Below are 18,825 nucleotides of genomic sequence, written 5' to 3'. Positions count from 1 at the left end.
CGAGGTGTTGAAGGGATCAGGTATCAGGTATCAGGCATCAAACAAAAAAAAATCAAATAATTGTGAATGAGGGGGAGTGCAGATTGGGGACCCAAGAACCATCTGTAGGCAACTGGACATCCCCTTACAGAAGGGGTGGAGGGAGGAGATGAGCCAGTCAGGGTGCAGGGTAGCAACGATGAAACATACAACTTTCCTCTAGTTCCTAAATGTTTCCTCCCCCTACCCCACCACTATCATGATCCTAATTCTACCTTAAAAATCTGGCTAGACCAGAGGATGTACACTGGTACACATAGGACCTGAAAACAAGAAATCCAGGAGAGATGATCCCTTCAGGACCAGTGCTGAGAGTGGCGATACCGGGAGGGTGGAGGGAGGGTGGGGTGGAAAGGGGATACCGATTACAAGGATGTACATGTAACCTCCTCCCTGGGGGACAAACAACAGAAAAGTGGGTGAAGAGAAACGTCGGACAGTGTAAGATATGACAAAATAATAATAATTTATAAATTATCAAGGGTTCATGAGGGAGGGGGAAGCAGGAAGGGAGGGGAAAAAAATGAGCTGATACCAAGGGCTCAAGAAGAAAGCAACTGTTTTGAGAATGATGATGGCAGCAAATGTACAAATGTGCTTGACACAATGGGTGTGGATTGTGATAAGAGTTGTACAAGCCCCCAATAAAATGGTTTAAATATATATATATTAGCATATCAAATTGAGCAATATCTAAAAAGGAATATTCACCAAGACTAAGTGAGGTTTACCCCAGGAATGGAAGGTTTAACATTGGAAAATCAATAAGTATAATTTATAATTTTATATATATGTGTGTAACTAGGATACAGGAGCAAATTTTTTTTCTTAAAAAAGATCATCTTAATGAACCTAATACAAGCATTTGATAAAATTCAACATCCAGAAATGAAAAAACACTCTCAAAAAGGAGACTTCACCTTTATGAAGAGAATCTAAGAAAAATCTAGAGTTGACATCATACTTATGGTGGAAAATAAAATTCCTTCCCCATATGATCAAGAGAAGAATATTCACTCTCATAATATCTGTTTAACATTACAGACCATACCTAGTTCAATAAGGCAAGAAAAAGCCATTAATGGCATTCTATTATAGAAAGGAATAAATAGAAAATGGCTTATTCACAATGCAGCTGTATAAATTGAAAATTCTAAGAAAAAAAAAGATACTAGAACTAATAAGAAAAGTCTCAGAATGTAAGTTCAATATACTAAAGCCTAGTTGCATTTCCATATGTTAGCAATGAAGAACATGAAATTCTATAGTAAATTGAACTTCAAATAAAATTAAAGTAAAAAATAATTCACAATATCATGAAGAAGAAATACTTAGTAACAAAAGTTGATACCTGTTAAAAAAAAAAAAAAAGTTGATACCTGTGTACTGAGACCTATAAAACAGTGCTGAAAGAGATTAAAGACCTAAATAAATAAAGGGAGTAGTCGACTCGGCATTATTAAAATGTCAACTCTCGATCTACAGCCTTGGAAACCCTGTACAGAGTCGCTATGACTCGGTGGCAGTGGGTTTGGGTTAGGTCTTTGGCCTGTATATCATGGAGAGAGCTCTGTTTGTTAACTCTTCTTCCAATAAGCAGAGTAAAGCAATTCTCATAAAGACATGGGAAAATGTCAATTCTCCCAAAATTGATCTACAGATTTAATCCAATTCTATTAAAATCCCAGCAGGCTTTTGTTATAGAAATTATCAAGCTAATATTAAAATTCATATAGAAATATAAAGTACTTAGAAAAGCCTAAATATTTTTGTTTTTTAGAAATTAAAGTACCTAAGCTTCAATATTATACTACAAACCAAAAAATCAAGGTAGTGTAACATTGTTGTTAACTATAAACATAAATAAATTAAATAGAATTAATAATCCAGAAGCAGATCCTCATATATGTGTGTGGGTGTGGGTGTAGTCAATTAGTTTATGAAAGTGGAAAGGATAGTTTTTTCTAAAATTATACAGGAATAAGTGGATAGCAATATAAAAAAAAAACTTATGTAAGTCCGTATCTTGCCCCATATGGAAAGATAGATCATTCCCTAAATATAAACACTGAAACTAGAATTTGTAGAGTTAAAAAAAGAGATGAAAAATATCTGACCTTGAATTAGGCAAGAGCAATAAACAATTTTACAAATTGCACTTCACTCAAAATTAACAACTATTATTTGAAAATACACCTTTAATTAAATGAAAGACTGACAAGAGAAAATATTTACAAAACATCTTGCTAAAAGACCTATATCCAGAATATATTTTAAAATAAACAAGTTTTTACAACTCAATAATAAAAAGACTAATAAAATGGACAAAATTTGAATAAATATTTCAAAAAATATATATTTCCCTATGATTAAAAGAGCAAATGTGCATACAAAAAGTTGCTCCATCTCATTAGGCATTAGGAACATGCACATAAATAATAAATAATTATCAACAAAGTAAAGAGGCAACCTACAAAATAGAAAATTTGGGGGACGTGTGTGTGTGTGTGTGTGTGTGTGTGTGTGTGTGTGTGTGATAAAGGTTTAATATCTATAATACATGAAGAACTCTTACAACCTAACAACAAAAAAAGACAAAGAACTAGCAAATGGGCAAAAAATTTGAATAGACATTTCACTAAAGGAAACTCAAACCAAACAGTGCCAGTAAGTCAATTCCAACTCATAGCAACCCTACAGGACAGGGGAGAACTGTCCCTGTGGGTGTCTCAGATAGTCAACAAGCACCTGAAAAGATGCTTAGTGGCAATAGCCATTCGAGAAATGCAAATCAAAAGTACAATAATACCACCTCACTAAACTGGCAATGATTTAAAAAAATAAAAGGTATTATAACAAGTATTAGTAAGAATGTGTAGAACTGTAACCCTCAACCATTATTGGTGGAAATGCAAAATGGTGCACACTATGGAAAATAGTTTGGCATTTTCCAAAAAACAAAGAACTACTATAAGGCCTGGCAATCCCAATCCTAGATATAGACCCTAAACAACTGAAAGCAGGAAGTAAATGAAACCTGCATGCCCATGTTCATTGCCACATCATTCACAACAGCCAAAAAGTGGATACATCCTAAATGTCCATCAACAGATACGTGGATAAACAAAATGTGGTCTATACATAACAGGGACTGGTGCTAAGCCAGGAAGAGGAGTAAGTAACATCCTGGTGCTTGCCACAACATGGATGAACCTTGTAAACATTATATTAATGAAAGAAGTCACTTAGTGAAATACTCACTTCTATGAAATAGGCAAATGTATAGAAACCAAAATGTATTAGTGGTTTGAGGTAGTAGGGGGCAAAAAAGAGGAGTTATTCGTAGGGACCCTGAGTTTTTGCCGAGTGTGATGGGATCAATGAGAACAATTGTGATGATGGGTGTATAACATGAAGAATGTAATCAGTGTGACTGATTATGCATGTCAAGTTTTTTGAATTGACAAATGTTTTGTTGTATATATTATACTACAATTAAAAATACAATAAGATACACTACACAACCACTACTAAGGCTCAAATCATGAGCTGATTATGTAGATAAACTGAAATCATCATACATTGGGCCAACAAGTTATAAAACAATTAAACCTCTTTAGAAAAGTTGAGCAATTTCTCCCAAAGTTAAGCATACACTTACCTAATGAATCAACAATTCTATTCCTAGGAATCTACCTAAGAGAAATGTTCACCCAAAGACGTAAAGAGAAATATTCTTAATAGCCCCATACTTCATCAAGATATTCATCAACTGTGAATTAACAACAAAATGTAAATTATCCACAAAATGGAACACTAGTCAACAATTTTAAAAAGGAATAAGCTATTATTGATAAACATATATGAATTTCAGTTACTCCACCAAGTAAGAGAAGATAAATAAAATAAAGTGCATGCCACATGGTTCTAGTCATATAAAATTCTAGAACCTAAAACTAATTTATAGCAATAGAAAATGTATCACTGGTTGCCTAGGGAATGGGACAAGTTTCAAAAGGCAGAAGGAAAATTAGGGAAGAAGATTCGATATTTTCATTATCTTACTTGTGTTATGTTTACACAAATGTACACAAAGGTCAAGTTTTCCCATACACTTGAAGTATGAGACATTATTGTATGTCAACAATGCTTTAAAAAATAAGTGAAAGAATGAAATGCAATGCATATAAACACATATAAAAACCAAATCCATTGTCATCAAGTTGATTCCAACTCTTAACAGAGTAGATATCCCCTGCAGGGTTTTTCTGAAACTGTAAATCTTTATGGGAAGACAGCCCCATTTTTCTCTCATGAAGCATCTGGTAGGTTTGAACTGCCAACCTTACACTTAACAGTCCAGTGCCTAGCCAAGGTTCCTACAAATATATCTCAAAAATCTCATTTTATGTGAGAGACTAAAGATTACATATTATATGGTTGGATCTATATGAAACTTTGAAAAACGGCAAAGTTATAGAGCCAAGAAAGCAGAGCAGTGGCTGCCTTGTTGCAGGGATGGGTGTGAGTCAGGAATGGCAAAAGGCATGAGGGAGAGAGGGGCCCAGACAGCAAGATGAAACTGCCACACAGTATTTCAAATTTTCTAACAGTTAAAATTGGTCAATTCCATAGTACCTAAATGATGTATTAAAGATATTTTCAGAAAGCAATAGCCAAAAATAAAAATGGATTGGATTGGGCAGCAGTTTATTTAAATTTGTAAAGACTAATAATCCAGTAAGTGCTTGCATTTCTACATTATTTGGTATTGGTGACCAAAGACAGAGTCTCTGCCCTCATAGGAAAGACAACAGATTCCCTTGAAATCAAGTATCTTCACTGCTCTCTCAAAAGAGGCCTCACTGCAAAAGCCCCTCACTCTTCTCAGGGGCTGACTGGCAGTAAGACAAGCATTTCCAGGCATTGCTGGGAGCAAAACCTCCCCAGGAAGTAATTTGACAATATACAGTAGTCTGAATCTGTACCCTTTGCCTCCCTGATTCTGCTGCTTCTGGCTGTCTACCATGAATAATTAGAAATTTGGTTAGAATTGTTCTATTCCGTTCACTGGCATAGGTCATGAAATTTGAATTAAAAATGTGAAACAATGTAAATGTACAAGGGTTAAATAAGGTGTAGAATAACTGTGTCACATTTTGTACGGCCATTTAAAAGTTGTGCTTGTTGAAAGAAATGATCAGACCTGGAAAGCCAGGATTAAAAAAAATTGTTTGTGACAAAATCTCACATACATACATAAATTCAAAGCTAATGCTCCAAAATATTAACAGTGGCTTGCGTGGTTACAACGCATGGGGCCAACTGCAAGGTCAGCAGTTGGAAACTAGCAGCCAGTGAAAGTGGAGACTATCTACTCCTGTCATGAGGTAGCCTTAGAAATCCCCGAGGGTGGTTCTACCCTCTTCTACAGGGTTGCAATGAGTCTGGATCGACTCTATGGCAGTGAGGTTTTTTTGTTTTCTGGACTATGGGATTACAAGTAATTTGTTGGGGGGGCGGAAAAAAAATAATTTACTTGTTTCGTTCCTTTTTTATTCTGATACTTTTTATTTTTTTTAATAAGTATGCATTATTTTAACAAACAGGAAAAGGTAATTCTGTGTCTTTATCCATTTACATAAGTAATAGATGTTCACTACAAAAGACTTAGAAAATAGAGATAAATAAAAATGTTCACCTAAAATCTACCACCATCATTTTGAGGTATATCCTTTTAGACAATTCCATGCAAATTGCCATTTTCTGAAAATGGAATGTATACTATATACTGCTTCCTAACCTTCAGGTCTGAACGCTTCGAGCAAACATGTTAGTCTGACGAGAGAGAAAAAACGGATGGCGGCTCACAGAAACTTTTCTTCAAGTTGTATTGGCACTAAAGTTGTGGGTATATATAGGTGGAGGGAAGGAAGAGGGAAGAGATGCAGAGGCGTACAGGTGAGAGAGGTCTTGAGAAGAAATGCAGAGACCAGCTGGGTGAAACTCTACCAGTATCCATGAACAGCTCTGGACAGCCCTCTTCTCATGTTGTAGGAGATAAGATAAGACCTACGCAGAGCACAAGTGGGTGACAAGGTTCCCAGGGGAGAGGAAAAGGCTTATTATAGGAGCCACAGACCCAGAGATCAAGCTCTACACTTGTCGGCAAAGGGAAGCAAAGGCCTGTTTACCAGAGCAAGGGCTGACTGCTTCAAAAGCAAGGCCAAGTCAACACTACAAAGATTACACATAGCACCTAAAGCTTCATCAAAAGGCGAATTTAAAAGTAAGTCAGGGTGAGTCTAAGTGCCAGAGAGACGTTACCAGACTCAAATATTAGAAAGAGGGGAAGAATGGTGGTAAGTGAGCAGCGGCTCACAGACCAGATGGATCTGGTTCTCCTACCACTTACCAGCTGGGCGTGTTACCTGACTCCTAAGGCTCCATTTCAGAGGATACCATCAGCTGACCTTGCAAGGTAGTTTGTAAGAATCTGAGATATGTACACACCGGGCAAAAAGTAGATGCCTGGCCAATAGTAGCTATTACGGCTCCTGATAGAGGAAGGCAGGAAACATAATGTGAAGGCTAAAGTTAACAACCTGCTATTAAGTCCATCCCAACTCATAGTTGAGAGTGAGACTGCCTCTGTGGGTTTCCAAGATCTTTACCCGAATAGAAACCTCCACTTTTTATCACAGCTGCCGGGTGGGTCTGAACTGTTGACCTTAAGGTTAGCAACCCAACTCATGATCCACTATGTTACCAGGGCTCCATAAGTCTAGAGTTAAACAAACCTAAATTCAAACCATATTCTGCCAGTTACTGTCATTCAAGCAACATGCTCTCTGACAGTGGAAATTCCTCTAATCATATTGGTTAATAAGGATTGAGTAAGACCACGTATATAATATAAAGCTCTTAAGAACAGTACCTAAACAAGCAATAAACAATGGCTACCAATGCTCCCATTTGTGTGATCTTGGGCACATTACTAACATCACTAAACTGTCAAATTATAATTCCACCACCTACCTTCCTTCCCAGGGCACAGAACATGGCACAAAGTTAACACACAGTAAATCTGTTGTATAAACAGGATTGTATTGAGAATTACAGGTAATGGATCTAACATATTGGACAGTGTCTGGTATTTGAGTGCTTGAAGAAATCAAGCTGTTACATCTTTCCACTAGACTGTGGACTCCTTATGTGCAAAGAACCATGTCTTACTCATCTTGTAGCTCCAGCACCTGGCAGGCTGTTAGAGATGTAGGGTGTCCTCAGCAAATGTTTACTGAGTGGCACAGAAGGCAGCAATATTAGCAGCCACTCTCTCTACAAGTTACCTTTAGAAGCCCAGACGATTTCTTTGCCCTTCCAAAAAAATAAACTGAAAGTCTCCATCTGCTTTACCATCTAATAATCATAGGTAACTTCATGCCAAGTGCAACTTCTGATTCAAGCATGGTAATTAGGTAAAATGCCTCCATTAAGTATCTTATTAATGACTCTTAAGTCTGCAAGAGGTAAAGGAGGTACAAGGCTGCAAACATTGTAAATTAAAACACAAAGAAAAAAAAACCACAAGTGAGCACAATATACAACAGCATTTCTAGAAATTCTACCTAGGTAAGCAATGAAGTAGAACCCAAGGCGCAGAGTGCCAGTGACCTTCACCTCTATCTTTGACCTCTCTGAACTTGACTACTACTTGATTGCTTTAAACTTCTATTTAAAAGCCTTTTATTATCCTAAAAAGTGCTTTGTTATAAGATACTCTGCTATTTCACCAGCAGTTTTACTTTTGAATAACCTTGATTAGATATAATTTTTTGTTTTTATCTAATTAACAAAAAAGCATGGGCTTATTGAATAAATATTTGAAAAATTAGATTAAAAACCACTCTTGATTATTACCAAGAGAATCATTACTAAAAACTTTGATCTATTTCTATTTGCTAGTTAATGTTAGTTATTTTAAAAATGACTCAATATTTGAGTGTTCTCTCAAACAACATCTTTCCCAATTATTGATCATTTAGAACCATTTTCTATTAAACCCACTCCTCAACTGATGACATGATTGGGTTCCAAAGGCGATCAAAGTCAGCACTGGGAAAGTGAGAAGCCCCTTATTACGTACATAATTGCCAAATGTCATCATTGCTCACTGGCGAGCCTCTGAGAATCATGGCCTGGTCAACTTGTAACATAGCCTTACCCACCCAGCCAGTGTTACTCTCACCTTGCACCTTCAAATGTATTACTGCCAGACATGCCCTTTCTATACAAAATAACTTAAAAAAAACCAACTCATTGCTATCAAGATGATGCAACTCATAACAACCTTGCCCTTGTTGAGTTTTCCAGATTCTAAATCTTTACTGGAAAGCCCATTTTTCTCCCAAGGAGCAGTTGGTGGTTTCGAAATACTAACCTTGCAGTTAGCAGCCCAACAGGGAACTCACTATGATGACACCAGAGCTCCTTTGATACAAAATAGTTGGGTACTTTTTTTTTTTAAATATTACCATAAATGTGAAATGTTAGATAAAGAGGATAGTCAATAAGTGAGGCAGTTTTTCAGGAAAGGGAGCTTTTTTCTCTTCTATTTGCTTACTTTTTCTCGTCTACTTATTTTTTATTATTTATGAATTACTCTTTGTAAAAGCTTTACATTTACTTTTAACAACACAGGGAACTAAGGCGAGCTAGCCAAAAACCTACCAGAGCAATCTTCCAGGAAAGTAATCTGTGAGTGTTAAGTCCAGAGGGTTGAATGAAGCCTGACTCTCCTTGGAGAAGGCATCAACAGAGGATCAGGAATGTGTGTGCATACATGTGTACTTATGTGGGAGTGTGGGAAGATGAATGACAGGTATTCACGTTCCTAAGCATAGGTATGTAATGTTACTGGGAGAATAGTTGGGTCTTTTTCTTAATAGAGGCTTTATATGAACTTGAAGTTAATATGACATATTTTCATATAGTCAAACAAAGTTCAGTTTTATTTCACCAGGTATTCACTGGTATCTATTCTATTTCAGGCACTTTCAGTAATCAAAATGAATGTCCCTCTCTTTTAGTTCGTACTTAGGATATTTCCAACTAAAATTGTTATGCTCCTTTACATCTATAAGAATTGACAACTGTGATGACCTCATGACCCTGCTACTAGACTGAATATTACTTCCCAGCACCCCCTCTCCCACCCCACCAAAAAAAAAAATCATTTCCACATGGAACTGCAGATTTGGATCTTATTTGGGACTTTGTAAATACATTTAGTTAAGAGGGAATAATATTGGTTTAGAATGGCTCCCTATGGGGCTTTCTATTCCTGTAAAGAGTTAGTCTCAGAAACTCACAAGGACAGTTCTACCTTGTCCTATAGGGTTGGATGAGTCAACATCGACTCAATGTTTTGAGTTTTCTAAATCCAATGATTAGCACTAGTGGGTGACATGTTGGGCTGCTAACTTTGAAAGAAAAAATGAGGCTCTGCTCCAGTCAAGGAGCTCTAGCGACAGTGCTTATGAATTGGGCTGTTAATTACAAGGTCAGCAGCTGGAAACCTCTTAGGAGACAACCAGATAGAGCTTTCCACGCCTGTGAAGAGTTACGTTCTGGGAAACAAGTCCTATAGGGTCACGGTGAGCCAGAACTGACTGCACAGCAGTGAATGAGTGTCCAGTTAAGAGGAAGAGCAGTGCAGACACACAGAGGGAAGATGGTCATGTGAAGACCAAGGCAGAAAATGGAGGGATGCAACTACAATCCAAGGGATGGCAAGGATGGCCGGCCACAACCAGAAGCTAGGAGAGTCAAGGGACAGACGGTTCCCTAGTGCTTCTGAGGGAACACTGGGCCTGTCAAAACTTGGATATAGTTGTCAAGCTTCCCAAAACACAGAAAATACATTTTTGTTCTAAGCTACCAAGTTTGTAGTCATTTGTTATGCAGCCCTAGGAAACTAGTATGTTTCCAATGATTCCAAGATTTTGAACTTGGAACCCACGTAAGACTTTCAGCATTTGTGTTATAGGATAATGTATTTTGCATGTGGGCATGTTTTGGAGGACCAAAGGGTGTTATAGATTGAATTGTATCTCCTTCAAATTTGCGTTGTAATTCCTAGTCTCGATGCCTGTGGTTACCACCTAATTTGGGTCTAAATGCGATTTGTTCTATTAGTGAGACAGAATCGGTTATAAATTAACATAATATTTTATGTTAACCTCAAGCAGTTAGGACTGGGGGAAGATTGACAGAAGCCCCAAGGGGCCAGGATACAGAAGCTGAAGAAACAAGGACCTCCCCCAGAGATATGAGAGAGAAAGCCTTCCCATAAGTTCAGACTTTTAGTCTCCTAAACTGTGAGAAAGTAAATTCTTGTTTGTTAAAGCCATCCACTTTCCATGAGAGCAGCAGTGAACAAACTAATAAATCTGAGGCAGAATACAGCATGTTGGGGAAGTGTTTAAGAAGAAAAAAGAAACCAGTGTACCTGGAGTTGTGAGGAATGGAGGGAAATGGGGTTGGAACGATTAGCAAGGGCTAGTAAGATGGAAGGAATACACAGAATGACCAAAAAGATGTTCAACCATTTCAAAAATTAACACAATCAAGAACTGTGGTATTTTTTACCACCTCATATACGTGTGAAAGCTGGACAGAGTAACACCAGAGAGGAATTGATGCCTTTGAATTATGGTGTTGACAAAGAATAATTAAAGAGTCATACACTGCTGGAGAAAGTGCAGCCATAGTGCTCCTTAGAAATGAGGATGGTGAGACGTTCTCGAATGTGCTTTGAACCATGTTATCAAGAGAAAGCACTTCCTGGAAACTGGCATCATTCTTCATAGAGGGTGTCAGTGAGATGGATTGACACAGTGGGCTTAAGCACTAACACAGAGAAGGATGGTGCAGGGCTGGACGTTTCCTTCTGTTGTACACAGGAGCCTTCTAATTCGGAACATAACAGATCACGTAGGGCCTAGGGAAGCTTTTGAAAAATGGTAAACATGAAAGTAATGTAATTTCTACTTGTGCCTTTTGAAAATTACTCTGCTAGACTGGTAGTAGTACAAGAATCAAAGCATGGAGATGAAAAAAGAAATCACTAAAGTCCACATAGAGATGACGGTAGCTCAAGGCTAGGATGACAATAGTAATGAAAGGGAAAAACGGGCATAGATCACAGTAGTTTAAAACCAACCACTCAGAGGGAAAAAGACAGGGCTTTCTACTCTCGTAAAGTTACACTCTGAAACCCACAGGGGCAGTTCTACTGTGGTTCTACTTTATGAGTTAGCATCGAGTGTACGACAGTGAATTTGGTGTTTTGTTTCATTTGTTTAAGAGGCAATTTGCTGATGGGTTGAATCAACAAGTTTGCAGATGTATTGGATATTAAATGTTAAAAAAAAAGGAGTTATGATACCATAGTTTATAGTGTAATCATAATAGATAAGCAGATTAACCTAGTAATGGAACAGATTTTGTTTTAAAGTATTCAAGAGTTCCCTTTGGGACATTTGATGTAAAGCTCATGAATGATCCAAGAAATAGGGTTTGGGATGTAAATCTAGCACTCAAAGGAGAGATCTGAAAAGCACATTTTAAAAGTAGGAGTCAAGAACTTGAAAGTTCACTGGTGACCTTGACAAGAGTAGTTTTACTGCAGTGGGGTCACAGTAGATTGCTTGGGTTGAAGAAAACGGATCAAGATCTTTAAAAAGCTGATGTCAGGGATTTTGAGAGAAAAACTTTAGTTGCTGCAAACGTCAAATGATTTACAAGCTTCACTTGACTATGAATGGTAAAATACAAACTCCAAAGAGGTAAATCTCAAGGTAACTTTTTCAGATACCTGTTTTCTTAAAATTGTTAACATACATTAACACCCACATCCTTTCCAGCTTTTCAAGCCCACAGGACATTAGAATGTGCCACATATACTCGAGTGAGTATAAGCCTAGTTTTTCAGCACATTTCTCATGGTTTTTGTGGTAAATTAGGGGCCCCAGCTGATATTCAGGCCAGCTTATACGTATACGGTATGTACTAAAACTCAAGGCTGAATTTACTGCCATTGAGTCAATGCCAACTAAGTGTCTAGACAGAATTAAATCCATTGCTTAGAAATCACACTTCTGGCCTGAGACTAGGGTAGGAGTAATTATGGTTTCTTTCTTAAATCTTTTATTTACAAATGACAAAAAAAAATGTTCAATGTTCTCTCTCTAACCTTGCCCAGTCACATAAGGCCACACGTCAGCATCATGCTCCACTAAGCCTCATCACTTCCCCAACATGAAAATAGAAGCTCCATCTCAACCTCACAGAGGTTAAGAACCGTTTATCATCTCACTCGTTGTGGAAACTGATACAGAAGGGTTAAGTAACATGCTGAAAGCCATGTTTAGTGATCAACTTGAGATTGCAACCACTTACCCACTATTCCAGATGGCCCCCATTAAGCAACAAACTGTGAGAGAGCTGCTGGTTCGGTCATCTTCTCTTTCTCGCTCTAGCTTTTAGCTCATGCTCATAAGTTCAAATATTTGAGTCTCACTTCAGATTGAACTCTTGAAATGAGTACCTATTCCCAGACCTGCATCAAGGTGTTTAGAACACTGACACCTTACAGGTGGCAATTCAGAAACAAAGGAAGAAAAGGTCTTCCACTGACACATAAGCAATCAGGGAGTAACTTCTGAGCATTTAGTTCCAGAAATGGAAGCTCTTATCCACACTATATTCTCCTCACTGCTCCTTTTTCCAAAGTATTCCAGTTACAGAGGCTTTAAGGAGATTGAGACAGGGGAGAACTACTAAATATGGAGTTTGCAAAATGACCAAGTTGGAAACAATTTGATAGGCTCATAAGCCGGTAATCATGGTGAAGTTTTCCAGGTATTACTAGGCTCCCCTCTCCCCCCAATTTTAACCCTCACTAGCCTCTAGATGCAAAAATAAGTTTTTGAAGCTTGAACTGGTACCACCTACAGCATCAGCCAACGTCTCCACGCAGACTGCCTTAAGGAGGATAGCATACTGGTTAGAGGGTCAGCACTAACAATGGCTATGGCAAGTGCTAAACATAGCAATGACTCTAAGGATGGCACAGGACGGGGCAGCCTTTCCTCCTGTTGTATTCTGGGTTGCTATAAACTCAAACCAATTCTAGGGCACCTAGCTGTCAATCTTTATATTTTAGAAGATGCTGTATGTCTGGGTAGTTCTGTCCCAATGCTATTATCAAAAGGCCCTGCAAAGGGTTACCAAGACGAAGCCACGGATGCCAACTACTGTATCAAACATCCAAAAAACAAACCCACCACCAGCAAGTCGATCCTGACAGTGACCCCATAAAGGGTCTCTGGAACTGTAAACCTTTACATGAGCAGCCAGCCTTCTCTTTCTCCCACGTAGTAGCTGTTGGCTTTGAATCACCCACATTGTGGTGACAACCAAATGTAGATCTTTGGGGGCTCAGATGGAACCTCAAAATATTTATTCAGCCAGCCAACATTCCCAAGAGCTAAAATCCATTTCTGTCAACTCTACCTAAAGACACCTTCCAGGATAGCCTGGAGGTTTCAGGAGATACCAGTAGCTTCTTTAAAAGAGCACGAGCCATGGGACGTCTCAGAATGAGCATCTAGGAATGCTGTGTAAAGGTGGAGGAAAACATGCATGGCTGTGTTGTCTGCTCATGTGCACACTGAAATATTCCTTTTGACAGCCATGAAAAAAAGGAACTTGGGTTAGAGAAAGTTCCCAAAATTGCATAATTACTTCAATGACAATTCATACAAAGCTCCTAACTTATGGACCTCTTGTCTTCCCTAAGCTAGCACCATCCACAGTGCTCTTTCCCACCAAGCCTGCCTCCCCTAGGGAAAGCTTGCTAACAATCCAGGTCCTTCGAACATGGTTGGGAGTTTCAAGGAACCGAAAAAGTGATGTCTTCTCTCAAGTGATGTCTTCAGGGCTACTCATTGTTTAGAGTTATCATTTTAGCATTTAGCAAGTGAGGACACGTTTTTCGGTTGCTCTTGAGTCTCTGGTTTGACATACTGACTTCTAAGTAAACATTTTGAAAACTCATTTTTGGCTTGTTCTTTCAGCTCCTTTGAAGATTATGACACGGATGAACCTGTTCCTCCCTCTGAATTTGGAAACAAAGGCAGTAAAATCGTAACCTCAAGCCTTTCAGAGAAATGTGGAAAGCTTCAGTCAGTGGATGAAGAGTAGTACACGAAAGGGAGACATTTTAAATGGTTTTTCTTGTGAAGAAATGCTCGTTTGTATACTGCTTTTTAAGGACTTTGATTTCTGCAAGTGTGTATCTGCAGTAGGAACCTTAAAAGTGTTTTAAAGCAGCAAGTCTGGACACACACCCAACTTGGGAGACTCTTTGAATTTGTTTCCAAGCTCTTGCAAAACTTTTCCTTGGAAGCACATATAATCATGCCTATCACGGTAAAAAAAAAAAAGTCTGAAAGTCAACACTCCGCACCCCGGAACATACCAGGGATCCCTTGGGGATGGTGCCAGGCAGAGCTGACTACAGAAGCAGGAGCTGCCTCAGCGCTGGCCAGCACACCTGAGCACCTTGGGGAAACCTGGACTTGCAGAAATTTGAGTCAAAGTTTGTGAAACTTGAAAAAGCAGAAGGGCCTCCAGAATTGACTTGGTCCTGGTAATAAACGCACTGCCGAACATCTCAGAGACCTCTTTCAAGTATGTGTACTACAGTTCAGAGATCTTGAACTTCACCAGCTTAATTTTGCTGTGACCCGTCAAGCTGAGTCACTTTACATCCTCAGGTATTGTAACCACTGGGCCTTCCAACCTTGCTGACAAGCTCGGAATAACTCCTCCTCAATCATGACTGTGGATCTTGTGTAAAATCTCAAGAAAAAAAAATTAAAATATTTGCCTCACACTGAGGGTGGAGGAGGTCCTTTTAACTTGTCTGACATTTGTAAAGGACTGTGGAATTAATCTCCAACTTAGCTGATTCCCCATCTATTACTATCAGAATGCTTAAAGACAAAAGTGATGATATATAGAACTTCTTAGTAAACATATTATACTCCTTTCTTTACTAAATAATGCAGAGTAGGCTGATAATAAAGACCCCAGAGTAAGCACTGTTCTTTCCACCTCCTAAGTGGAAGAAAACCCTATCATGTTTAGTAATAGGCGTATTCATTACAAAATTCTACAGTTAAAGAACTTTGCAGTCAAACCCTACAGTATCTTTGAAACAAAAATTAAAATGTTGATAGTATGCGTGAGCTTCCAAAAAACTACAAAATAAAAAATGGTTTAACTTTTCCACAAACTAATTCTCATATAAATGTCAAAACAACTTTTAAGTTTTTATAAAACGTTTTTCATTTGAACCTTAAGTCATGAAAGTGTCTGAGTAGCTTCCCTGAAGGACCAACTGGGTCCCCGGCTGGTTGGAAGGCCGAGCAAATCAAAGCATGGGGTCTGGGAACAACCCAAAAGTTAGAAAATCCACGATGAGCTAGAACCGAGGTCAGCAAACTGCAGTTTAAGAGCCACATGCAGCTCTTTCAGTTACGTACGTGTGGTTCTGAAGTGAAATGAAATATTTTTTAAGGATATTATTCAGATAACGGTGATTTCATCTCTGTAAAAATTATTTATGGCTCTCAAATTTTTAATTTTTAAATGTGAGGGACAGACAGGATTAGCTCTTGTCTAAAAAATTTGCTGACCTCTGGGCTAGATCAGTTAACTAATTTCTCAAACAAGATCTTCCTAGATTATTTTACTTTCCTGATTAGAACTAAAACTGTTTAACACTGTTACAGTGAACACTATTAAAAGTATCTATTTAAGAACAATATAGAAAAAAATCCCAAAATTAAAAATATCTATTTAATCATATATATGGAACTAAACATTTTCAAATGACTACATTTTAAAAATACATGCAATAACCTAAAACTACTGGTAAATAATGATTAGGATCACATATAACACATGGATTTTTTTTTTCCAGGGAAGGAAAAGAAATATTTGTTTTTCCTTTGGATAAAAATGTTAAATATGTCTTAAAGGCTTTATTACCCATCGTGTAGACTGTTTCTAAGTGAAAATTCAATAAAATTACATCTTTCGATACATTTCTCAAAACTATTTAGTGTCCCCTTTGACCTTATTCTTCCTCACTAAAGTCATCGTACTTCCATTTTGATGCTTGTTGTAAAAACCGATCTGTCGTTGTAAAAGTAGAGCTGCCAATACCATTCCACTCAAAATAAGACTACTTTCAAATTAATTTAGGGTACTCAAAGTTCTTTTTCAGGTATGTTGTTTTTCATGTACTTCAAGCTGAATGCAAAAACAATGTGAACTGAACTACAGTACTATATTGTCTGACTCTGATCAATATAATCATTACTGCCAAACTGGAGATTCCAATCTGTTAAATTTTTGTCTGTTGACAGAGGATACATGGAAGATTATCATCTTAATACTCTTCAGTGAAATATGAGTTTCATAGCGTAATATTATTGCCAAGGTAATCAATTAAGATGAAAATGTGCATTTTCTGTGCATCTTATTTTCTATCACCATGTACTGTTTATAAAACCCAATAAAATGTCTTTTGCTCAGTGTTTTAAAATGTTAAGGTGTTTGAATTGAAAAGACTGCATGACTTTTGTTTTACCCTTTCTGCAGAACTAAATAAAGCAAATTAAGTACAAATCATATTAATCCATTATTTTCTGCTTTGAATTTTTTGTTGAAACCGTTTTCAGTAATGGAAGCCACTTTGGATGAAAGTGAGAGGGTGCAGGGCCTTTTTAACAGATTTTAATGTAATTAGTGGGACACATATACCCCAAGGGCCCTCTGGTGTTAGGGTTTTTAAAACGAGGCCTATTTCTTCTGAATCATCCAGTCAGACCCCAACAAGATTATAACAAAAGTGGAACAACACTTCCCACCAAACTCCAGAAGTAGAAAAGGTTGAGTGGACACTACCCAGAGTTGCTAAAGGGTCAACTAGCATAATCACTACACATTTTTGGTTTATCACTTGTAATTTTGTTTAAAAAATAGCACAAATGAACCTTGATTCTCAGCGTAACTCCTCGAGCCCCTAGAAATACAATAAAGTATGAAAGAAAAAAAAAAAGGACCTCACTGCCACCAAATATATTGACTCACAGTGACCTTAGAGGACAGGCAGAACTGCCCTTGTGAAACGCTGAGCCTTTATAAAAACGGAAGCCTCATCCTTCTCCACGGAGAAAGCTACTGGTTTCAACTGACCTTGTAGTTAGCATTCCAATGCGCCAACCACTACGCCACCAGGGCGCCTTTAAAGTATGAACGGGTGATAAAAACTATTACCCCACCCCCCAATATGAAGGCTTCAAAAATCCGTGGAAAATGTCCATTATCGTAATTCCACTTTTCCATGAACTTTCAAAGCCTCCTTGTGTGTATAGGAGAAATATGAGACTAACTCCTGTAAGTAAGTCTCAGAACCCACAGGACAGGAACTACCTGTCCTATAGGGTCGTTGAGTCAGAATTGACTTGATGGCAGTGAGTTCAGTCTTTCATGTATTGAGTTGCTGATTCAGAATCAACATGATGGCAATAGGTTCGTTACGTTTTTTTTTTTCATTTCCACATCCCATCGTATCACCTTTATTATTTTTGAATGGGCATGAATATAAATCTCTTCCAATTGGTTGACCCAAAGGTCTTGCCCCAGGAAAGTGAGCACCTTGTCCCCCCCTCATCTATCATGGTGTTTGTTATCCAGTCTTTTTTTTTTAATCATTTCATTAGGGGCTGTGACACGTTTGATACATATCTATCCTCCCTGTAGTTATAATCGCTTGGGAATGGATTATCAGTTATATTGAGATAGGTTTAGTGTATAGTATACTGAGTCACAAGCCCAAGTGGCGGAGTGGTTACACATTTAGCTGCTAATCCCAAGGTAGGCAGTTCGAACTACCAGACATTCCTCGAGAAATATGGGGGACTTTCTACTCAAATCCAGGGACAATTCTAGGCTGTCTTACAGGTTTTACTATGAGTTGCCACTGACTCGATGGCAGTAAATTAGAGAGCCCTGAGTCAAAGTAGAGACTGGAGATTAAACAAGGACACTAGCGATTACAGATGGGAGAAAACTGATGTCAAGTCACATGGAAATCTAGAGACAAGGATCTTCTCCCAAAGGTCACAGAAAGACTTCCTTGGAGCTGGCGCTCCAAATTCTGACTTCTACCCTTTGAAACTGAGGAAATGTTTGCTAAAGCTACTTCACTTACGGTGTTTTTGTTATAGCGGCACTAGAATTTGGTACTGAAGTAGAGAGACTATTCTAACACAACTATGGAAGCAGTTTTTAATTGGGTAATGGGTAAAAGCTTCAAGAGTTTTAAGGCACCCAACAGTAAAAATCTAGACTGCCTTTAAGAGACTATGGGCAGAACTATGGACATCAAAGGCAAGGTTGGCATGGGCTACAAGGAAGTTAGGAGAGCTATGGAAAAGGCTCTACTGTCTGAAAATACAACTCAACAAAATTAATAAAAATATGGAAGTCAAATGTGCTTCTGGACGTGTCCTCCAAGTCCGATGTGGTGCCACGCTCTGGTCCCAGAGTCTATCCTTTAAGGGACTGGCCCACCTAGATGTCAAAAATCAGATGTTGGTCTATTTATAGGCTTTTCTTAAGTTAAAATTCTTTTCTTTTATG

The 18,825-nt window shown here is 38.1% G+C and overlaps 1 protein-coding gene across 3 annotated transcripts in view; it reads left to right on the top strand.

Annotated features, from left to right (window-relative positions):
• PPP2R3A (protein phosphatase 2 regulatory subunit B''alpha) overlaps window positions 1-16,809 on the top strand; it is a 226,071-nt gene extending 209,262 nt beyond the window's left edge. For all 3 annotated transcript variants that reach the window (XM_004712102.2, XM_045287446.1, XM_004712103.3), the window contains one exon: window positions 14,184-16,809. In XM_004712102.2, coding sequence (XP_004712159.1) covers window positions 14,184-14,310 — 127 coding nt within the window. In that variant the 3' untranslated portion in view covers window positions 14,311-16,809. The remainder of the gene's footprint in view (window positions 1-14,183) is intronic.
• Window positions 16,810-18,825: the final 2,016 nt, after the last annotated feature.

The sequence above is a fragment of the Echinops telfairi genome, unplaced genomic scaffold, assembly GCF_000313985.2.
Source record: "Echinops telfairi isolate 266 unplaced genomic scaffold, ASM31398v2 ScPeMD7_16;HRSCAF=60, whole genome shotgun sequence".
NCBI classification, from domain to species: Eukaryota; Metazoa; Chordata; class Mammalia; order Afrosoricida; family Tenrecidae; genus Echinops; species Echinops telfairi.
The sequence above is the reverse complement of the archived record's forward strand: the minus strand, read 5'-3'. Positions and strand labels throughout refer to the sequence as shown.